Below are 18,483 nucleotides of genomic sequence, written 5' to 3' on the forward strand. Positions count from 1 at the left end.
ATGTAATGTTCTTAATATTGAGTACAACTACTTTAAAACATATCTGGAGGAGATGTTTAATTTTTTTTTGTAAAGTTCATGACATTTATTAATCTTCATGACCATTGCTGTTCCTATTCTGCATGTTAATGGCTTCAACAAGCAGGTGCAGTGGTGGTGGCCAGGTTGGATCAGTGGTTGAGCAGGCGCACATGTACATAGAGGTTGATGCCTCAATGCAGAGGTTCAGGGTTTGAATCCAAAAATTAAAAGGCATAAAAGCCTTTTTTTTTTTTTTAAATAAACAAAATAAAACAAGCAGGGGCAGTGCAATGCAGGGAAGAAATTGGCCCAGCATTGTTATTTTAATCGCATAGGAACGGGGAACATCTTGTTGCCAGGAAACATGTGAAAGAGGCCCTGTGCCGTTTCTCTGAACTGCTTCACAGAAAAGAAACAGAAACCACGTCTCTCTTCAGTCAGTTGTGCCATTACACGAGTGACCTGTGCTCATGCTGTCTCCTCTGCGCTCATGCTGTCTCCTCTGCTGCTTTCAGGTCTGCCTGAGGTGACTATCGTCTCTTTTAAAGATTCAAAGATTCAAGAAGGAGGGAACCTGACATTTGCATGTCAAGTGACAGGAAGTCCTACTCCAGATGTGAGATGGAGAACTGATGAGCTCCACTCGCCCTTCTTCACCCAGGTAGTGAAGACGTTTCAGTAAATGCATGTATCACACAGACTAACAAAATAACATTTGCTATTCTGTACACACAAGCAGTGTCCCTCGTTTGTTTATCTTCAGAGCCTTCTTCTCGCTTTAACCCCGTTATGTTTTTAGAATTAAAGTTCTTGAGTAGTCGAATCCAGCTTCATTAAAGCATACTTTTTGGGATCGTGTAAATTTTTCTAATTTAAGTCAACAAATGATCCAATCAACACATCCTATGAAAAGACCACAACCTTACCCACAGGTATTGTTTGTGTAGCCTGATATCTTATTCCTCTCTGCCATAGAGCTCTTTTGTCGGTTAAATTCTGTTAAAAACGCATTAGTGAACCGCACTGTCTCTTCACGCATTTCGTCTTTTAAAACACACTGTAGTTTATTTTGAGTTTATTACACATACACCGTCCTGTTTCTATAAATTCTCACTCAAGTAATCATTGTGTAAATGTGTACTGAAAATAGTCCCTGAATAAAAGATCTTGCTCTTTTTCTGATGGTTTGAATATATATAAATATATATATATATATATATATATATATATATATATATATATATATATATATATATACACACACACACACACACACACACACACACACACACACACACACACACACACACACACACACACACACACACACACACACACACACACACACACACACACACACATACACGAACGTATTTTGTAAACTCCTGTCCCCACACTATTATTGACCTGAGGTCCCTTGTTTGTCTCTAGATTCTTCATGTTTTTGTGATAACATTTGTTTAGTAGCCTTCCGCAAAAATATACATTTCTTCCCCTCCTCTATTTGATCTAATTCCTTGATGCTTTCAACCTTCAACTCGAAAATCCTCTCTCTCACTGGCTTTGAACTAGATCTGACTTGTGCTGCATTTGTCTGACGCCACATGTCTGTGTACCATTGCCTTCATTTTCTGCTGTTCTCATTGTGCTAAAAAGCTCTTTAGATGAAACTATAGCTTAAAGCCGTTTGAATAAAGTTCAGTTGAGTTGTGTAATCTATCAATCCACAGTATAGTAAATTGGATCCCATTTCATCCTTTTAACCTGTTTGCCTCTCAGCAATCCACATGCAGCTTTGACCTGGCTGCATTAACCCCCTCTGCTCTTTGTCTGTGCCACCGGCTGCTGACAGGAGAGAATCTGGGGCTCCACATTAGAGCTGGTCCTTTTCCTCACCAACGTTTCTTCCAGTGACAACCTGCACAACCTAACTTGTGAGGCCGAGAACCAAGCTGGGCCGGGACAGGAGATGGTGCAATTGGACATAGAGTGTAAGTGCCTGCAAAATAAAACCACTCTTGAGAGCTCAATACAAGTCGTCTGGCTTAATGGAGGTTAGGGCGAGAGCACACTGAGGCCATTTTTTCAAGTGCAGGCAGGGTGGACAGCCAGAGAAAAGAAAAATGCACCGTAGTGATTTTTTTTCTAAATGCCCCCTCTACAAATACGAGTAGGTACCCAACACACTTCTAATGGAGCTCTTTGTCAGCTGCCACTCACTCTGGCGACTGGTGAGAAGTGTTAAAATAATGAGTAAAGTGCTGCAGGTATGGCTAGTCATTTAATGCAGGGATTCAGTACAATGAGGACAGCATGAGAGTGAACGTACCTCTCCTTGCTCTTAAAGAACTCCTTCACCTCACACACAGTATGCTGTACTTCTAAATAATATTTGCCGCGTAACCCAAGAGGTTTACTGTTGTATTCTCCTTTCAGATGCATTAGTGCATCTGAAAGTTAAGGAACAGAGGAATGACAGCACCCAGCGGTCCATCAGAAAACAGAGTCAGATGCATTAGTGATACATTACTGAAAAACTACTGTCCAAACAATATCATATATCACCAACTCAGTGGCACTCATTCGAAAATAAAGCCAAAAAAGAGCGGGGGCACCAATCAGCTGAAGGCAAATGCACAAGCATCAAGGGACAGATAATGAACGTCAGGAAAATGGGGCTGATAACCCGTTCTAAGATCTGATTTGAGTCTGTGCTAATGGACTTTTCCCTCCTACTCCGGAAAACCGCTTCATCTGCAGTGATTGGCAGTCTGTAAATGCGTTAGTGCAGCTAATCTATCAACATCAGCTCGCCTGGTGGACGGACCCTCGTTAACCGCTAGCCCTTTAATTACTCTTAATTACCTCCCAGAACAGTGGGTGTTTACTGCTGAGTGGCGCTCTGTGCCATTGTTTCATGGTGCTCGTGTGGCTTCCCTCTAACAAAAGAGATTTTTTACTTTAAAACATGTTTTTTGGTCATTTATTTTCAACTTTAAAAGGTGGATTCAGAGTGCAAGTATGAATAATATCCATTATCACAAAGGCTAATATTTTGTATGTAAAGGTTCCAACTAAGAATCTGCCTGGACTGATGCCAGGAATCAATTTACAGTATGTACTCGCCACATTGTCTCAAATGTTCATTGTCTAATTCTTCAAAAAGAACCAGCAGGGTCATTGAACACAATTCGAGCCATACTTTTAACCCTTGCAGAGAAATAGCTTGTGTAAGTTTAGTAGGAGTCGCTAATGGATAATTAGTGAAATGGGATTAACAGCGCTAATTTTCACTCAGTGCAACAGACTTCAGCGAGCTCTGGATAGAGAGACAAATGCCTCAGTATCCCCTTAGCACAGCACTTTGAGAGGCTGGGTCATGGGTTAAGAGCAGCAGTCTTGTCAGTGCAGTATGAGGGGTCTCTGCACTTGAGAGTTGTGTTCGATCTAAATGAGGCCATTTCCTGTAACTTTACATCCAGCGGAACTTCCAGGTAGCTTTTGTGGTCGGGGGCACAACGATGACCAGGATTCATTATTCATAGCAGGTCAGCACAGGTTTTCAGAACAGATGGAGAACATTGATTCATGGAAACTTATTACATGGAACCTATAGGGCGCTTCACCAGCCGTTGACTTTATGTTTCATATGATCAAGGTGCACATTCAGCACAAAATTGTAGCATATGGGCTTGTTTGTGAGCATGTCCATAATCATTATTTGACTAATTGGAAATTACCAGTGGTGGAAAGGGAAGTATTTATGTATAATTTTGCCTTGTACCTATACTGCAGTGCTTTGTTTTTGCAATTAACTACATTTTTTTCATTCAAATTGATTAATCTGCAGATAATAGTAATATATATATTTATATAATATATATATATCTCAATGAATTGGTTTATGTAATCCTCAAAAATTGTGGAAAGAATTTGACGGTTTCCTAGAGCTGGAAGTGATATCTTTTGTCCTACCAACACCATAACCCAATTTACAGGAATTCTTACATTGAAGAGGGCGGAACTCGAGTATGATCGTCATTTCAAATACCTGAAATGATTATTAGATCCTTAAAATGTACCTTTACCTTTGGACCGAGCCAGACTAGCCATTTTTTACCTCCTTCCACACTAAGAGGTGGAACATTTAAGAGGTAAGAGTAAACTGGCTGCTGGCTGTAGCTTCATATTTACCATACTGACATGTGAGTGATATCTAACTCGGGGCTAGAAAGTAAATGAGCGTATTACCCAAAACGTTAAACTATTTCTTTTAGTCTTTGATTTTTTTGCTAAGAAAATACTTTAATTTCTCCAATCTCCTACTTCTTTACCTGAACATCCAAAACTGTCATCTCCCAACAGTTCCAGTCAAAATCCTCTTCCTAAGGGATGCTGTGCAGCAGCACCACTGGTGCTTCCCCTTTGCTGTGGATGGAAATCCCGAACCATCCATCACCTGGAAGTACAACGGCAACGATCTCAAAGAGAGCACCTACAGATACACCCAGCTCATCCCTGACTCGGGTGACGGGTCAGTGAAACACGGATGTCTCTTCCTTAACAAGCCCACACACATCAACAATGGCTTCTACACTCTGATTGTGGAGAACAAACTGGGAAAGGATGAGGCCACAGCCACTGGGATGTTTATGGACAACCCCTTCGACCCGCTCGATCCTGAGGGGATAATTCCAGGTGAGTTCCTGAAAACTGTTTTGGAACTGCAGAATGTTTTTTCCGAGCAGCATCCCATAAGGACCACAGGAGGCCATTAGGGTGGCTAAAAGAGGAATCTATCTGAATATCTTATGATTGGGCACTGCTTGGTCCAGTGTTAAAACCATGTCTTGATTTATCTGCAACATCTTTAAACACAGCCCTCAAAATACTGAGTCGTTACAAAGCAAGGCATGAGGAATAAACCAGTTTGCTCCCCAAACAAATTGATGAATCAAGAACTAAATAGTAGATAATTATAAGTTATCAAAACGTGTAATTATGTAATGATTAACTCTACAAAAAGAATTAACACACTGACCACTTTCTTCATTAGACGTATGATTAAATCAGCTGGTGAGTGGCTTCAAATTAACAAATCATTAACTGCTAATTACTTAAACATAAGTTTGAAGTGAAAAAAGGTTTAAATATTTACATTTCAATTTCATACTGTGTCTTAAAAATCAATTAAGTAGGTGTATGAACTACGTATTTAGTCTAATAGGTTTTTACATAGTACATTTCAAGATTGTGACTATGGAGTTTTATGGAATGGCATTAACACCAAACAAACTGGATTCAACAAGTGAATTGATTGTATTTGTAGTTACAAAACATTCAACAAAATATAATTTTACCTATAAAGGCAGATCAGAAAGGTCCTAAATACATTGAATTTACATTCACCAATCCAGAAACAATTTATTTTCATAGATTTGTCATGATATTAATGTACGCTATAGCTCTCTCCAGCCAGGTAGAAAATATGACGATCACAGTGTGTTTCACAGTTCCAAGCTGATGCATGTTGAAATGCTTAAATTAGTGCAGATGTATAATTAACTTACCTAACCTAGCTCAACAAATGTACATTGTTGGGATAAAGCCTGACAGTCAGTGCGTGACGGACAGAGAGACGTCCCTCCCCTTCCGCTATCCATTTTGCATGGGCACTTTCACTGCATCCAGGGATTGGTTTAGAGAAATACAAACAAGGGTTGGGGTTGGAGTTGCAGTGTAGCAAAAACCTACTTCAGCACTGACACAGCACTGTGGACAAGCACTGTTGAGATAGTTCTGGCAATGTGAGACTACCTCTGAAACCATCCACTGCAGTCACGCTATAGGCTGTACAAGGTGCATGATTGAATTTGATATAGAGGTCTGTTCTGTAGAAGTTAAGGAGCACACTAGATACAAGACAGTGCAGTAATAAATAATGGTTATCTGTCTAAACTTGAATATCACAGGTTGCTGCTTTGGTTCCTTGTTATGTGTGGCCATTAATGTGTTTGTGTTCTTGTTTCTCCTCATGCTAGTCCTTGATGTTGACCCAAGTAAGATTGATTTTTACTCTTCTAAAAAACATCTTTGCATGTTGCAAGTCTTCTTAAAACTGCATAGAGTTGACGTGAAGTCTTTCTTGAGTCATGTTTCTGTAACTAAACTCATTCCCGCTCCTCAGTTCCTACAGACAAATCAAACATGGACGTCACAGAGAACCCTGAGAGTCGAGTGTTTGTGGTATGTCTGTGTGTGGCATCATTCCCAATGCAAATATGTAATGACTATCAATTATTTTAGTGAGTGTGACTGCAAATCTCTCTTTGTTTGAACAGGTGTCTGTGGCTGTGGGTCTTGCTGTGTTTGCCTGCACTTTCCTTCTCATCATGATTGTGGTTATTAACAAGTGTGGCCAGCATTCCAAGTTTGGTATTCACCGTAAGTTGAAACACATTATTTCATTTACTGCACGCATGATATCGCCGCTAGTGGATTGAAATGTTGGCTTATTCCCTTTCTTGCTGAATGGAAGATTGATACCACTCTCATGTCTGTGACGTAAATATGACGCAAGAGACAGAAACCGCTAGCGTGGCTCTGTTCAAAGGGTAAGACAATCAAGCTACCAGCACCTAAAGCTTGTCTCAGAAGTTGAATGCGTACAAAAAGTTGGGGTTTTAGGAGGTCACTGGCCTGGCCAAGAAATAGTCCCAGCACCTAGCTCACCATAAAAAGCACAAGTTGTTATGCTATGCTAAGCTGCAGCGGCTGGCTCTAGTTTCATATCTAGTAGTAGTGTCAATCTTTAATACTCACACTGGAAAAAGAAGGTGTCTAAAATCAAGATAAAACCTAAATCTGAGGGAAAAGGTACTCAAAACAAGCCAAATTATCTGTCCATGCAGCAAGACTTGACAAGCTTGCCTGATTTAAGATTAGTGTATATTTGAACACTTAAAATAAGAAATTTACTCCTAAAAATAAATACATAATCTTACACTTCTAAATGTAATTTTTTTTTTATCTTGGTTAAAATCAATAAATTTGCAGTGCACTCTTAGCAAAAGAGTGAATACTTTCCAAATGATTCAAAACTATGCCTTTAAAGAACTGCCAGAATGTGTAAAGCAACAACAGGTGCACTTCACCACATTGGCTCATTATCTAAGTGTACCTGAGGTATAGTACCTGACACACTATCTTTTCCCCTCCTTTGTGTATGTTTTTCCTGCAGTGTCTAAACATCAGTCATTTATAGGATTATTTTACTGTAGCGGTCACGATAGATCTTTAGACTGGAGTCTATTAGCTTATCACAAAGACTGGAAGCAGGGTGAACAGCTAGCCTGGCTCTGTTTAAACCTCTAACAAGAGGTTAACACATTGCATCTTGTTGGGTTAATCCTTTCAAAAAGTAACAATTTGTTTTACAGGCAGCTACTTGCTGTAACAATCAAGGTTTTAATTTCTCTCTTTTTTTTTTTTTTTACTTTGGATGAAGCTAGGTAAGCCATTTCCCCCTGCTGCTGGTTGTTGTGCTAAGCTAATCTACGTTGAGTTAACGCACAGACATGAGCAGGATCATAGAATGCATATGATCAGCAAGACAAACTGCATTAGGAACCATGTTCACCTGTGGCATCAAGACTTTCAAACAAAAGATATTATTGCAGGGAATGACTGATGTGATGGGGCTTTCTGTATCACTCAGATAATTCAACTTCCATTTCTCTGCACTTGTGAGATAAAAAGGAATGGAACCCAGTAGATTTTATTATAGTCTGAGCCCAGAACCCCAATCTGAAGACTGGAATATAATCAAACGTTCTGCTAAATTATTGTTTCAAATTGCAGATGGTTCTTTCAGGCTCTCAGAAGGTAATGCGCAGGAAAGACTGAATAATATAGGACTTCCACTGAGCTGTAACTTTGCACACAGGCAGCCGCTGTGTCGGCCGGGCTAAAGTGCCTTAATTACTGCATGAGAATGGCGGCAGAAACCTCCCTTGGCCACCGCCACGTGGTGAGGGCCATTAAAGAAGATGGATGGATGGATGGAGGAACAGCTACACGTGATATAGCTCCACTCGGACCCCCCCCAACACACATCTCCTTTTCTCACTCTCAGTGCCTAAGTGGACCTGATTGCCTAAGTGGACCCTGCTCACTCTCTTTCCCTCCATTGCTTCTGTGCTCTCTCTCTTTGTTGTTCCATTTGTTGGACTCTAGAGGTTCTGTGGGTTGCCTTGCTGAGTGGGGTTTTACAATTTGGGCCCCACTTGTTTGGCTTTTAATACGCACTGTAGTCAGAGGTCGCTAACCATTCAAGCTTCCTTCCCCTTTTTTCATTTCAATGTGTTCCTGATTGCTGCATGGTTGATAATGGTGATTATTAGAGCTTGTCATCATCTGTCACCATGGCACCAACCAACAGCCAAGTTGGTAGTGGAGAACGTCGATTCCTCGACGGGAATAAATGAGTTCTGAATTTTCTTTTGATGGTCGCTGCATCACAAGTGGTTGGATGCTGATTAGGTGTTACAAATCTCTCAGTTTTGCTTGTTTGCATCCCTTCCCGTTTCTTTAGGTTCATCGGTTTTGGGCACTGAGGATGACCTGGCTGTGTCACTTCGTTTCATGAACTTTGGAACCAGCCTACCTTCCTCAGATGAAGACTCTGGTTTATCCAGTTTTGTAGAGAATCCACAGTACTTCTGCGGCATCATCAAAGAGAAAGACATGTGTGAGTGTTGCTTGCTTCTTTCCACTTGATTTTTGATGGTGTGTTACTGAATCCACACTTATGGTCATCCACCCTAATGTAATTAAATTTCATTGTCTTGATTGTTGGTGTTATCATTTACACCAAACACTTTCATGTGGGAAGTTTTGGCCACTGGCTGTCTTTTTTCTTCCATTAATGTTTGTAATACCTGTTTTTGTCTGCCATTACAATGGGCACACTATAGATTTCATAAGGGACTACAATGTAAAACAAAGTGAAATCTTGAGAGCAATATAGTTAACTTTTGGTTCAAACAAGACACCATTTCACCCAGATTTTCTAACAGTTTCTGGATTTTATGATCAGGTGTCCAGCATATTAAACGGCAGGACATTGTGTTGAAGTGGGAGCTGGGTGAAGGGGCGTTTGGCAAAGTCTACCTGGCAGAGTGCGCCAACCTCAGCCCCGACAGCAACAAGATGCTGGTCGCCATCAAGGTGAGAGAATGTCCACTTTCACTATCTCAACAACTCTTTCTCTGTTAATGTTGTTTGATTCCCTCTTAAGAAAGACAAAAAAAAAATATGTATATATATTTTAGTAGCGACCACTTTGTATGAACTGCAACACTCATTACTTAGAACAAGTACAATTTTAGAGGGTTCAGCTTGGGACCATTGTTGCACGTCATTCCTCACCTCATTTCCTGTCAGCTTTTTTGCTGTTCACCATCTAAATAAAAAAAAAAAAATTGCAAAAATGCCCTAGAACTAAATACTTAAAACACTTGTTAGTACCAAAAATAAAACAACAAAAAAAAACAGCTTGATACAACACCAAAAAGCCTAAAAGGTAAATATACACAGTGCACTTACACTTAAATCCTCCGTGCACTGAAATAACATCCTGCGGTTTCAGAGTGAGATGTCTGTCAGGTGGTTTGATACACAGCAGGTTAATGCAAACCACAGCAAATAAAAAACAAGACAATGAATCTGGCTCTGCTCAGATTTACCATCCCATTAATCAGATGTGTGCCTTTATTGCAACACAGTATCACTCAAGCAGGGGCGTAGCAAGGAATTCTGGGCCCAATGCTTCTCAGTACTACACACAAATCCTCTGTAAAAGCATGTTTACTTTCTTTTTTCCTTTCACACAATTGCCTTTTATTACACTTGACCCAATAATCAGCATCTTCATGTAAATTGAACGCCCCTTGTTTGGTCACAGACTCTAAAGGACGCCAACGAGTCGACCCGGCAGGACTTCCAGAGGGAGGCCGAGCTGCTGACGGTCCTCCAACACCAGCACATTGTGCGATTCTATGGCGTCTGTACAGACGGGGAGCCGCTGGCGATGGTGTTCGAATACATGAGGCACGGAGACCTCAACCGATTTCTTAGGTATGTACCGTAGCAAACCTGCACATGATGGCACGTTCAATTCCCACAACTGTCCTTCCCTGCTGAACTAAATGTTTAAGGAACAGTAAGGAAGCGTGTTAGAAACTCATGTACATGCTCAAGGTGAGTCCGCACCAAAAGGGAAAATGAAGCCATCGTTTAATTTTATTATTTACACTAGAGCTGAACATTTTGGGGCAAATATTTTGTTTCTAGCTTTGCAAATGTGAATATTAGATATATTCTCCTGACTCTTAGAAATATTTTGGTCAAACAAAACAAGCAATTAAAATCTTTGCTTGGACTTCTGGATTTTGGGATGTTGGTGAAAAAGGTCTATTGTCTGAATCTGCCCGGTTGGGCCCTTTAGTCATCTCCATTAAGCCACTTCACATCTTTCTCAACAACTCTAAGTGGGTTTGATCAAAGCATGTAACCACCAAATTGTGCCTGTGTCCTGCATAATTGGGAGCAGTGCAGCTTTAGCAGCAGTCAAACATGATGTGTGCTAATAGGTTAAACCCACTGAGCGGACCTCTGGATTGCTTATGTTTAAATAGAAATCCATGAAGGACAACTAAGGAAGGGTTTACTGTATAGGGCAACATTTTGATTTGGCCGCTTTTCCTCTGTTTCTGCACTTTCAAGTTATGTTTACCAAAAGCTTAGATTATCTGGGGCGATAGAGATATCCTGTAAGTTTGGCATGTCCTTGATAGATTGAGTCACTTCAGCAAAAGATAGTGGGCAAACACGTCTTAATATCAGCCAGTACCTGTCACAGAAAACGGAGGTTGTATGGAAGACAAGTTTGCTTTGTTAAAAATCTGAAAATCTTGTTACATCCAGTGAGGGTCTCAGTTGGTGCAAATTGGATTCACAACATGTCAAGGCACAGGGCAAATGTATATTTACAAGTTGTCCTCACATGAAAACAGCAAACAAAGTAAATTTCAAATGTTGCAGGATGTTATTTGAGTACTGATGACAGTTAATAATCAGCACTTAAGCAGAAAACAAGTTGCCTTGAACTGCACACTGAACGTCTAAAGAGGTTCATAAGAACACTTGTTTTGTAACGTAGTGATGGAAGAGTTTTAAGATGTGTTATTTAAAATCACTTTGTTATCACAATTGTAATTTAAAAACTAAGTTAAGAAACCTCACGAGGGAGCTTAAGGAGCCACTGAGGACAGACATGTTGACCTATTAGAGCTCACTTGGCACCTGGGAAACCATCTGACAACACTATCAGAGCAGGCGCAGTTGATGCCATCTGCCAGGTGTCCTCCACAGGAGACAGATTGGAAATGAAAATACACAACCCACACATGCGTACACACAGACTTTGCCTGATGTACTGTACATGTTCACCAATGGATGGAAAATCGCATTTCCAGCAGACCGAATGGGTGAAACGTCTGAGGGCCCCCACAATGCAGCTGCTTTCCCACCCTGCCACCTGCCTTTTAAACTAATAGTGATTGCATAGACAACTTCCTTTGTAAGGAGGGGACAAAGTGGAGAGGAGAAATATTAGGATGGATGGAGACATCATCTGTGATTTGCTCATTTAGGCCGGAGTTTGATGTGAGAGTGGGCGTTTATGATCCACAGGAACAACCGAGAGTCAACATGCTCTGCATCTCCGAATTGCATTATTGCAAATCAATTGTAGGCGTACTATAAGCCTTATGTTTCTGTGTCTATTAACCGTCATGTTAAATGGCTTTATTATGGTGCGGTCACGCCGACCACGTCTGTAATGCTCTCAAGAGCTCATACATGTCAGAAATGTTCAATCTGCAGATTGCATGCTGAGGTCATTGTCCTTCAGGTCACCCAAGGTTGATGCCATAGTTACCAAAATACTGTGAGCCCAAACCCAGCATTTGAGCAATCTGAGCAGCCAATAGAAACACAGAAGAATAGCAAAGGCCAGCATGTTCTGTTCTTTACAAATGGAAGTACAGTGGTCAGGAGTTCAGCTATAGTGCAGAAAGAAAAAAACAATAAAAACAAAAAGGAAAATATTTTGTCATCTACAAGTGGTGATAAGCATAACTGGATGAAGAAAAACAAAAACAAAACTTTGGCCTCAAAAGTAGTTCTGAAAAAGGCAATGAAACTTCCGAAATTACAAATGATATACTAGCCAAATTCTCATTCAAAAAATATCTTATTTATAAAGTGACCTTTTTATAATTTAAAGTAGAACTAGATTTTACATGCAAAGATAAGACTACTGCTTACTTAAGATATAAATTATTTGCAGTGACATCTGTGTCATTAACCTAGTTAACTAAAATAAAAAGTTGGCAATGTTCGTGTACACTGAAAAAACCTTTGAAACAATTTAATAATCTAATGGTGTAACTGCAACACTCTGTCAACTGGTGGAATTAAAGTACTGTACTAAAGTACGATCGAGGTTCTAATCCGCTACCTGTCAAAAAGGGAAATATTACTAGTAGTTTATACTTACAATATTCTAGGTGGGGGGGGGGGGGTCACAATTTAGATTCTTAAAATCATTAAAATGAGCTTTCATTTTCAGACATCGAAATCAAGAGCCAGAGCCATGATTTGCCTTTTTACTTTCAATACTTGAAGTACATATAGCTGATACTGTACTTTGACCTAAGTAGGATTTCAACTGCAGGACTCTAAATTGTAGTATTTTGACATTGTTGTACTAGTAGGCATGGCAGCCCCAGATTCTCTTGCCTACTACTGGGCTTCTGATATATTGTGCGTCCAAGTGTACATCGGCTGTATGAAGATCATATCAGCCATGGTATCTTCCTCCATCTCTAAATCCCCAACGGCATTCACCAAAAATAATTGTGAGATCAACCTTAAATATCTCAACACACATGCGTTGTCGTTTTGGATGGACAAGTCTCTTTAAAAGCTCCTATCCATTGCTTTTACACCTTCCTTCTTTGACACATAATTTCTGAATTGGAGGAAATTATGTATTGAGTATTTCTATCAACCTACACTCTGTTGCTGGTTTTTCCTCCTTTGACCAACTGTGTAGCCAATTCAACCCTTCCTGTGTTTACAACACTGCCAACATGCAACTAATTTGAGGTGCTTTCAGAACAAACTGAATCATTTAGGAGCATCATTTCCACAATATACACAGGAGCGCCACTCTCAGCTTCCTAAATGGGAATTTGATTCGGGTAAAGAAATCACTGATGATGTGGCTGTCAATCCTGCAAAGAGTACATGGTTTATCGATATGTGCTAGGCACACCCTAATGCAATTTACATTTTTTAACCCTCTCACTGGACCAACCAAAAACTTTCAAGATATTTTCCGTTTATTAGTCTCATCTGTAATCAATCTTGTTCATGCCCTGCTACTCGTGCCCACATGTTTTGGGCTTGCAGCAAACTGAAAGACTTTAGGTTTTTAATTATCAGGGCGGTCTCAGACTGCATAGGTGTGAGCATCAGTCCTTGCCTATTCATGGTCATTTTTGGTGCTTCCCTTGACAGTCTTGGACTTTTATTGCCAGACGTCTTGTCTTACTTAAGCGGAAAGTACTCCTCCTCCCACTTTTATACACTGGATTGTTGATTTGTTGTATTTTCTTAAGTTAAAAAGAAAACATTCAGGGGCTCTGTTAACCGTTTGAGTTGTGGAACCCCTTTATCAGTCATGCCAAAAATAAAATCCATCTACCTGCAATGTAAATGATCTCACCTCGTCTAATATGTTATTTATGCTAATTTTTTTATGTTATGTTGATTCTGTCAAAATCCCAGTAAAAAACAAAAAACAATGTTAGTATTTCTTCCGACATTGCCAGGATCTACCCCTCCTCTTATCACACATATTACCCTGTTAACTGTTTAACATAGCAGAAATGCCATTAAAAGCAGCCTTGAGCCAAAAACACTCACACGTTCTTTGTGTGTCACCTGTAGAGCTCACGGCCCTGATGCTCGTATCCTGGAGGAGTCAAAGATGCCCCCGCTGGGTCAGCTCACGCTGCCTCAGATGCTCCACATCGCTGCCCAGATCGCCTCAGGTATGGTCTACCTGGCATCGCTGCACTTCGTCCACCGTGACCTGGCAACCCGCAACTGTCTGGTGGGGGAGGGCCTGGTGGTCAAAATCGGAGACTTTGGCATGTCCCGAGACATCTACAGCACAGATTATTATCGGGTAAGTGGCTGCTAAATATACAAACAAGATTTACATTTTGTTTTCTGGAGATGAAAATTTGACTAAGATGCTCTCAATATTACTGTTTCAGGCCATTCCAATTAATTTCTACTGAGCCCTAATGGCATTGAGAATAGTTTTGCTTTTGACAATTTATTTGAAAAGTTTAACTTTTGTTTATTCATGGTCAATAAACCTAATTATATTAAATAAAACCTACTGTTTTGGTTCAAAAAAAGCTGAAATTATGAATTATTTTACTAATAGTTAAGATCGGAGGATGATAGTGGATCACAGTTATGTTCAAGTTTAGGATTCTGTTTTAAACCATTTAAAACATTTTTTTCAAATGCTAAAAAAAAATTGATTAAAACATCCCAAATCCAGTAAAGTGATAAATAATTGTATCCATGTTAATTTAGTAGAAAGAAACCCATGTTTCTGATATTTTAAAAACAAATTTCACCAGAGGAAAACACAGGGTTTTGGATGTAAAAACACATATTGTCCAGATTGTCTAGCTCACGTTGATTTCAAACTGCTAGTTGTAGATAGTCTAAAGCTGAACAGGAATCTACTTGAGATTTGCTTAAAAAAAAAAAAAAAAAAAAGTTTATGTTCACCTTGAGACTTCCATATTGCAACAATGAAACATTACATACATTGCCTCGCCTCACTCCTCAGGTGGGCGGACGTACAATGCTGCCGATCCGCTGGATGCCCCCGGAGAGCATCATGTACAGGAAGTTCACCACAGAGAGCGACATCTGGAGCTTCGGTGTTGTCCTCTGGGAGATCTTCACCTACGGCAAACAGCCCTGGTACCAGCTGTCCAACAGCGAGGTGGGTTGGGTAGCAAATTTGAATTCACCATTTATTTAACACCAAAGGAAACCCCCACACAAACATGTCTCATTTAAAGGGTCAATTACAAAAAGACATTTTCTCACTTACTATCTAGCTATCCAGATAGTGAAGGTAATAGTCAGGTTGATCGAAAAACAACAAAAGAAAAATTCAGAAACACTAGAAAGACAACACACCGGAGGAAACTCTAAATATACACTGAAAACCAGATACAACCACAGACAATCTGAGCCACACACAAGAGAACACCAAGACTAATATACACAAGGTGAGGAAGGAGGAAAGGAGGGGGACATGAGGGCTGACGAGGGCTGATGAGGAACAGGTGAAACACATCAGGGAAGAGCAGACACTCAAAAAGGCGGGAAAACGCACAAGGTCCTGTAAAAGAAGACATGATAGAACCTACAAAAAACCAGGAAGTCTAGCCATTCAGCATTTCTTTCATCAGGCTTTCTGAAAAATGGAGCGTGTCTGTTTTTCTTTTGTGGCAATTATCTTGTGTACTAAATTATTTCCTGCATTTCTAAAATATTGTCAGTTAGCGGATTTACCTACAATGTTTGTGAGAGAGGTGATATTCACCATTGAATTTGTACAGCGTTTTTAATATCACCATGCAACTGCTGTTGACCTACTACAGTAGCAGACAAGCTAGCAAAGTTAACAAAAACTAGCTAACTGATGCCTTTAAATCATCTAGCCCGCGGAACTCTCCGTAAAACCACTTTTTTTGTTTCTACAATTACACAAACTTGTACAGATTAAACAGATAGATACTACTTGTTAAATAGTAAGCTATAGAAGCGTTGGGAGGAGAACTTTGTTACCTCGGTTAGCTAGCCAAGCTAATCTTAAACTATTCTGGCTAACGGACATATATGATGGTGGACTCAATCAATAAAATGAATACTGGTAAGCTTATTTACCAAAATTCTGAATTATCCCTTAAAACATTTTGCACAATTTAGTTTTTGGGCTTTTTCACCATAAACAGCCACTTGCTGCGGCAATGGAGGCTGAGAGCAGTGACAGTGAATTAAAACAACACATTTAGGGTCAAACTCACTATAAGGCTTGATAAAGCTACGGGGAGCTGCAGGATGATAAATCTGGTTCACGTTGTTTTTACATTGACATTTGATACATAAATAAAAACATTGATTATCCTATATATGTTTAAATTAACAAGATGTTTTTTCAATCCATACAAGTGCAAACACATAAATGGTCGCCTGAAATGTTTTGAGTGCTTCCATGGATACTTCAGAGCATGTGTTGTTGAAGTTTTTCACTGCTCTGCATTCTTAAAATGATCAATAAATTCATAGTAATTAAGCGCAGTCCAGTCTAGCCTTTTGAACTCGAGCACCAAGAAGTGGGACTCCATTGTGACCACAGTGGTGCTATTACAGGCCGAAACCCTCTCTCCTTTCAAGACGGGTAGATCACTTTTCCCTGGCACTCAATTCTAATCTCATTGGCTCTCATTTTTGCCCAGGGCCAATGAGCTTTAACCTTGTTAACCTAATCTGTCTCAGCCAATGAGGTGATCATGTTGCCCAAACACAAAGTGGAGGAGATAAATCATCCCAAAATACCGATCTATGCATGCTGTAGCGAGAGCGTCCATTTTTGGGCGCTCATTGTGAGTTTTTGGCTGTATCTCATCGTCCTTATTTGATAGCTCCTTGACTCCTCGGCCCTTGGCTGAAACAGAAGGTTTTCGGTCCGTCCCCAGTGAAGGCCATCTCACAGCTCTTATTTCCGCCCCGAGGAGCAAGCATCGTGTAGGGATCCTCGAGGAGCTATAGCCGAGTTACACAAGAGCAGCTTTGCCGAAAGCCGTGTAGCTGAAAGTTGTTGCTAACTCCGCCCATGCAGCCAACAAATTCATGTGATGCTTCAGAGGAAAGGACATCTCAGCCCGCGAGACGTATTTGCTCATTTCCTCTCTCCTCACATGATTTCCTTGCGTCCCTCCTGTGCCTCCTCGGTGGAAAGGACTTAGACGTGAGGAAAGGAGGCAAGTGGAGGTCCCGAGGAGGTAATTTAAGCGACATGGGATGCAGCGACTGTGTTGAGCTGAGTAGGCTGACTGACAGGCCATTTTGGTGTGAATTGACTCTACGCTAACAGACCTCTTCTGTTCATTGGATCAGGCCAAGGTTAACAATGAGGAAGAGATTGAGTCAGCAACCCTTCAAATGGAGAGCGCTGTGAAATCCTCTCTTTCATCCTCAACAGTAATTTATTCCTGAGCAGCAGGAGTTGTGAATTCTAACAGTTGTTATAGCCATTAGCTGGAGGTTATTCATATTGTGACTGCTTTCATTTGTTGCAGAGGTCTCCGCTAATGCACATGCATCTATAGATCTGTGGATACAAAGGTTGTTGGGCCAAAAGTATCCGTTTGTTAAAAACAAATGTGTATCCTTGATGCAGCATATACTATTTATCTGAATTGATTTTAACACACTCAGAGAATACACAGGTGTCTCCACCAGCAGGTCAATGTTTTCACCATCCATTGAAATATCTAAGCAACTACTGCATAGATTGGCACCAAATTTTTTTACAGATTTTCAAGTATTATTTCTCCCAAAAAATTGTGGCTAGTCTTTATCTTACGCGTTCCACTTCCGGGATTGCTTTGGTGCTGCAGGAATCCGCCTGATGCATTTCCCGTATTCCTTCCAATTTCTTTGGTTTGGAATTTCCGTGGATGTATGAGGACTATTGTTAACTGCTACTCAGATCTCTGCGAGGTAAAATCAGAGTTTTCTCTTGTACAATTATGTTGCTGCCGCTCTGTGCAGAGTTTAGCACCACCTATGACAATTCTGATTGGTTTAATGAAATGTCATTAAACCAGAGCATGTTTTCCTCTCATCTCCGAATGCTGTGTGGACTAGCCAGACCCTCCTTCAGCTCACTTTGGAGGAGGGTCTGGCAAAGCGAGACTAGTGATTACCTGACCTTTCCTTTAATGCCACCATGAGTTTTTTATTTTATATTTTTTAACAATGTTATTTATTCATTGTTCATGCACATTTTGTTTTTTTAGTGAAATATCTCAGCAACTACTAGGATTGCCTTGAAATTTGGTGCGGACATTGATGGTCCTCAGAGGATGAATTGCAAAACCATTAATCCCCTGACCTTATTATCTAGGTGCTAGCCCCATCTTTAAGTCAAAGTTTATGACTAAATACCTGAAAAACGTACAACATTTCCATCATCTTCAGCTGTACTTTGTGCTAGGCGTTAACGCG

General features: G+C 40.3%; 1 protein-coding gene across 2 annotated transcripts in view; it reads left to right on the plus strand.

Annotated features, from left to right (window-relative positions):
• ntrk1 (neurotrophic tyrosine kinase, receptor, type 1) overlaps positions 1-18,483 on the plus strand; it is a 31,414-nt gene that overhangs the window by 11,514 nt on the left and 1,417 nt on the right. The window contains exons 6-16 of one of the 2 annotated variants that reach the window (XM_034873297.1): positions 537-682; positions 1,874-2,012; positions 4,387-4,719; positions 6,063-6,080; positions 6,209-6,267; positions 6,363-6,465; positions 8,615-8,770; positions 9,119-9,249; positions 9,986-10,158; positions 14,101-14,341; positions 15,026-15,184. In XM_034873297.1, coding sequence (XP_034729188.1) covers positions 537-682; positions 1,874-2,012; positions 4,387-4,719; positions 6,063-6,080; positions 6,209-6,267; positions 6,363-6,465; positions 8,615-8,770; positions 9,119-9,249; positions 9,986-10,158; positions 14,101-14,341; positions 15,026-15,184 — 1,658 coding nt within the window. The remainder of the gene's footprint in view (positions 1-536; positions 683-1,873; positions 2,013-4,386; positions 4,720-6,062; positions 6,081-6,208; positions 6,268-6,362; positions 6,466-8,614; positions 8,771-9,118; positions 9,250-9,985; positions 10,159-14,100; positions 14,342-15,025; positions 15,185-18,483) is intronic. The other variant, XM_034873298.1, reaches the window with a different exon arrangement.

This window comes from Etheostoma cragini, chromosome 6 (assembly GCF_013103735.1).
Source record: "Etheostoma cragini isolate CJK2018 chromosome 6, CSU_Ecrag_1.0, whole genome shotgun sequence".
In the NCBI taxonomy this organism is placed as follows: Eukaryota; Metazoa; Chordata; class Actinopteri; order Perciformes; family Percidae; genus Etheostoma; species Etheostoma cragini.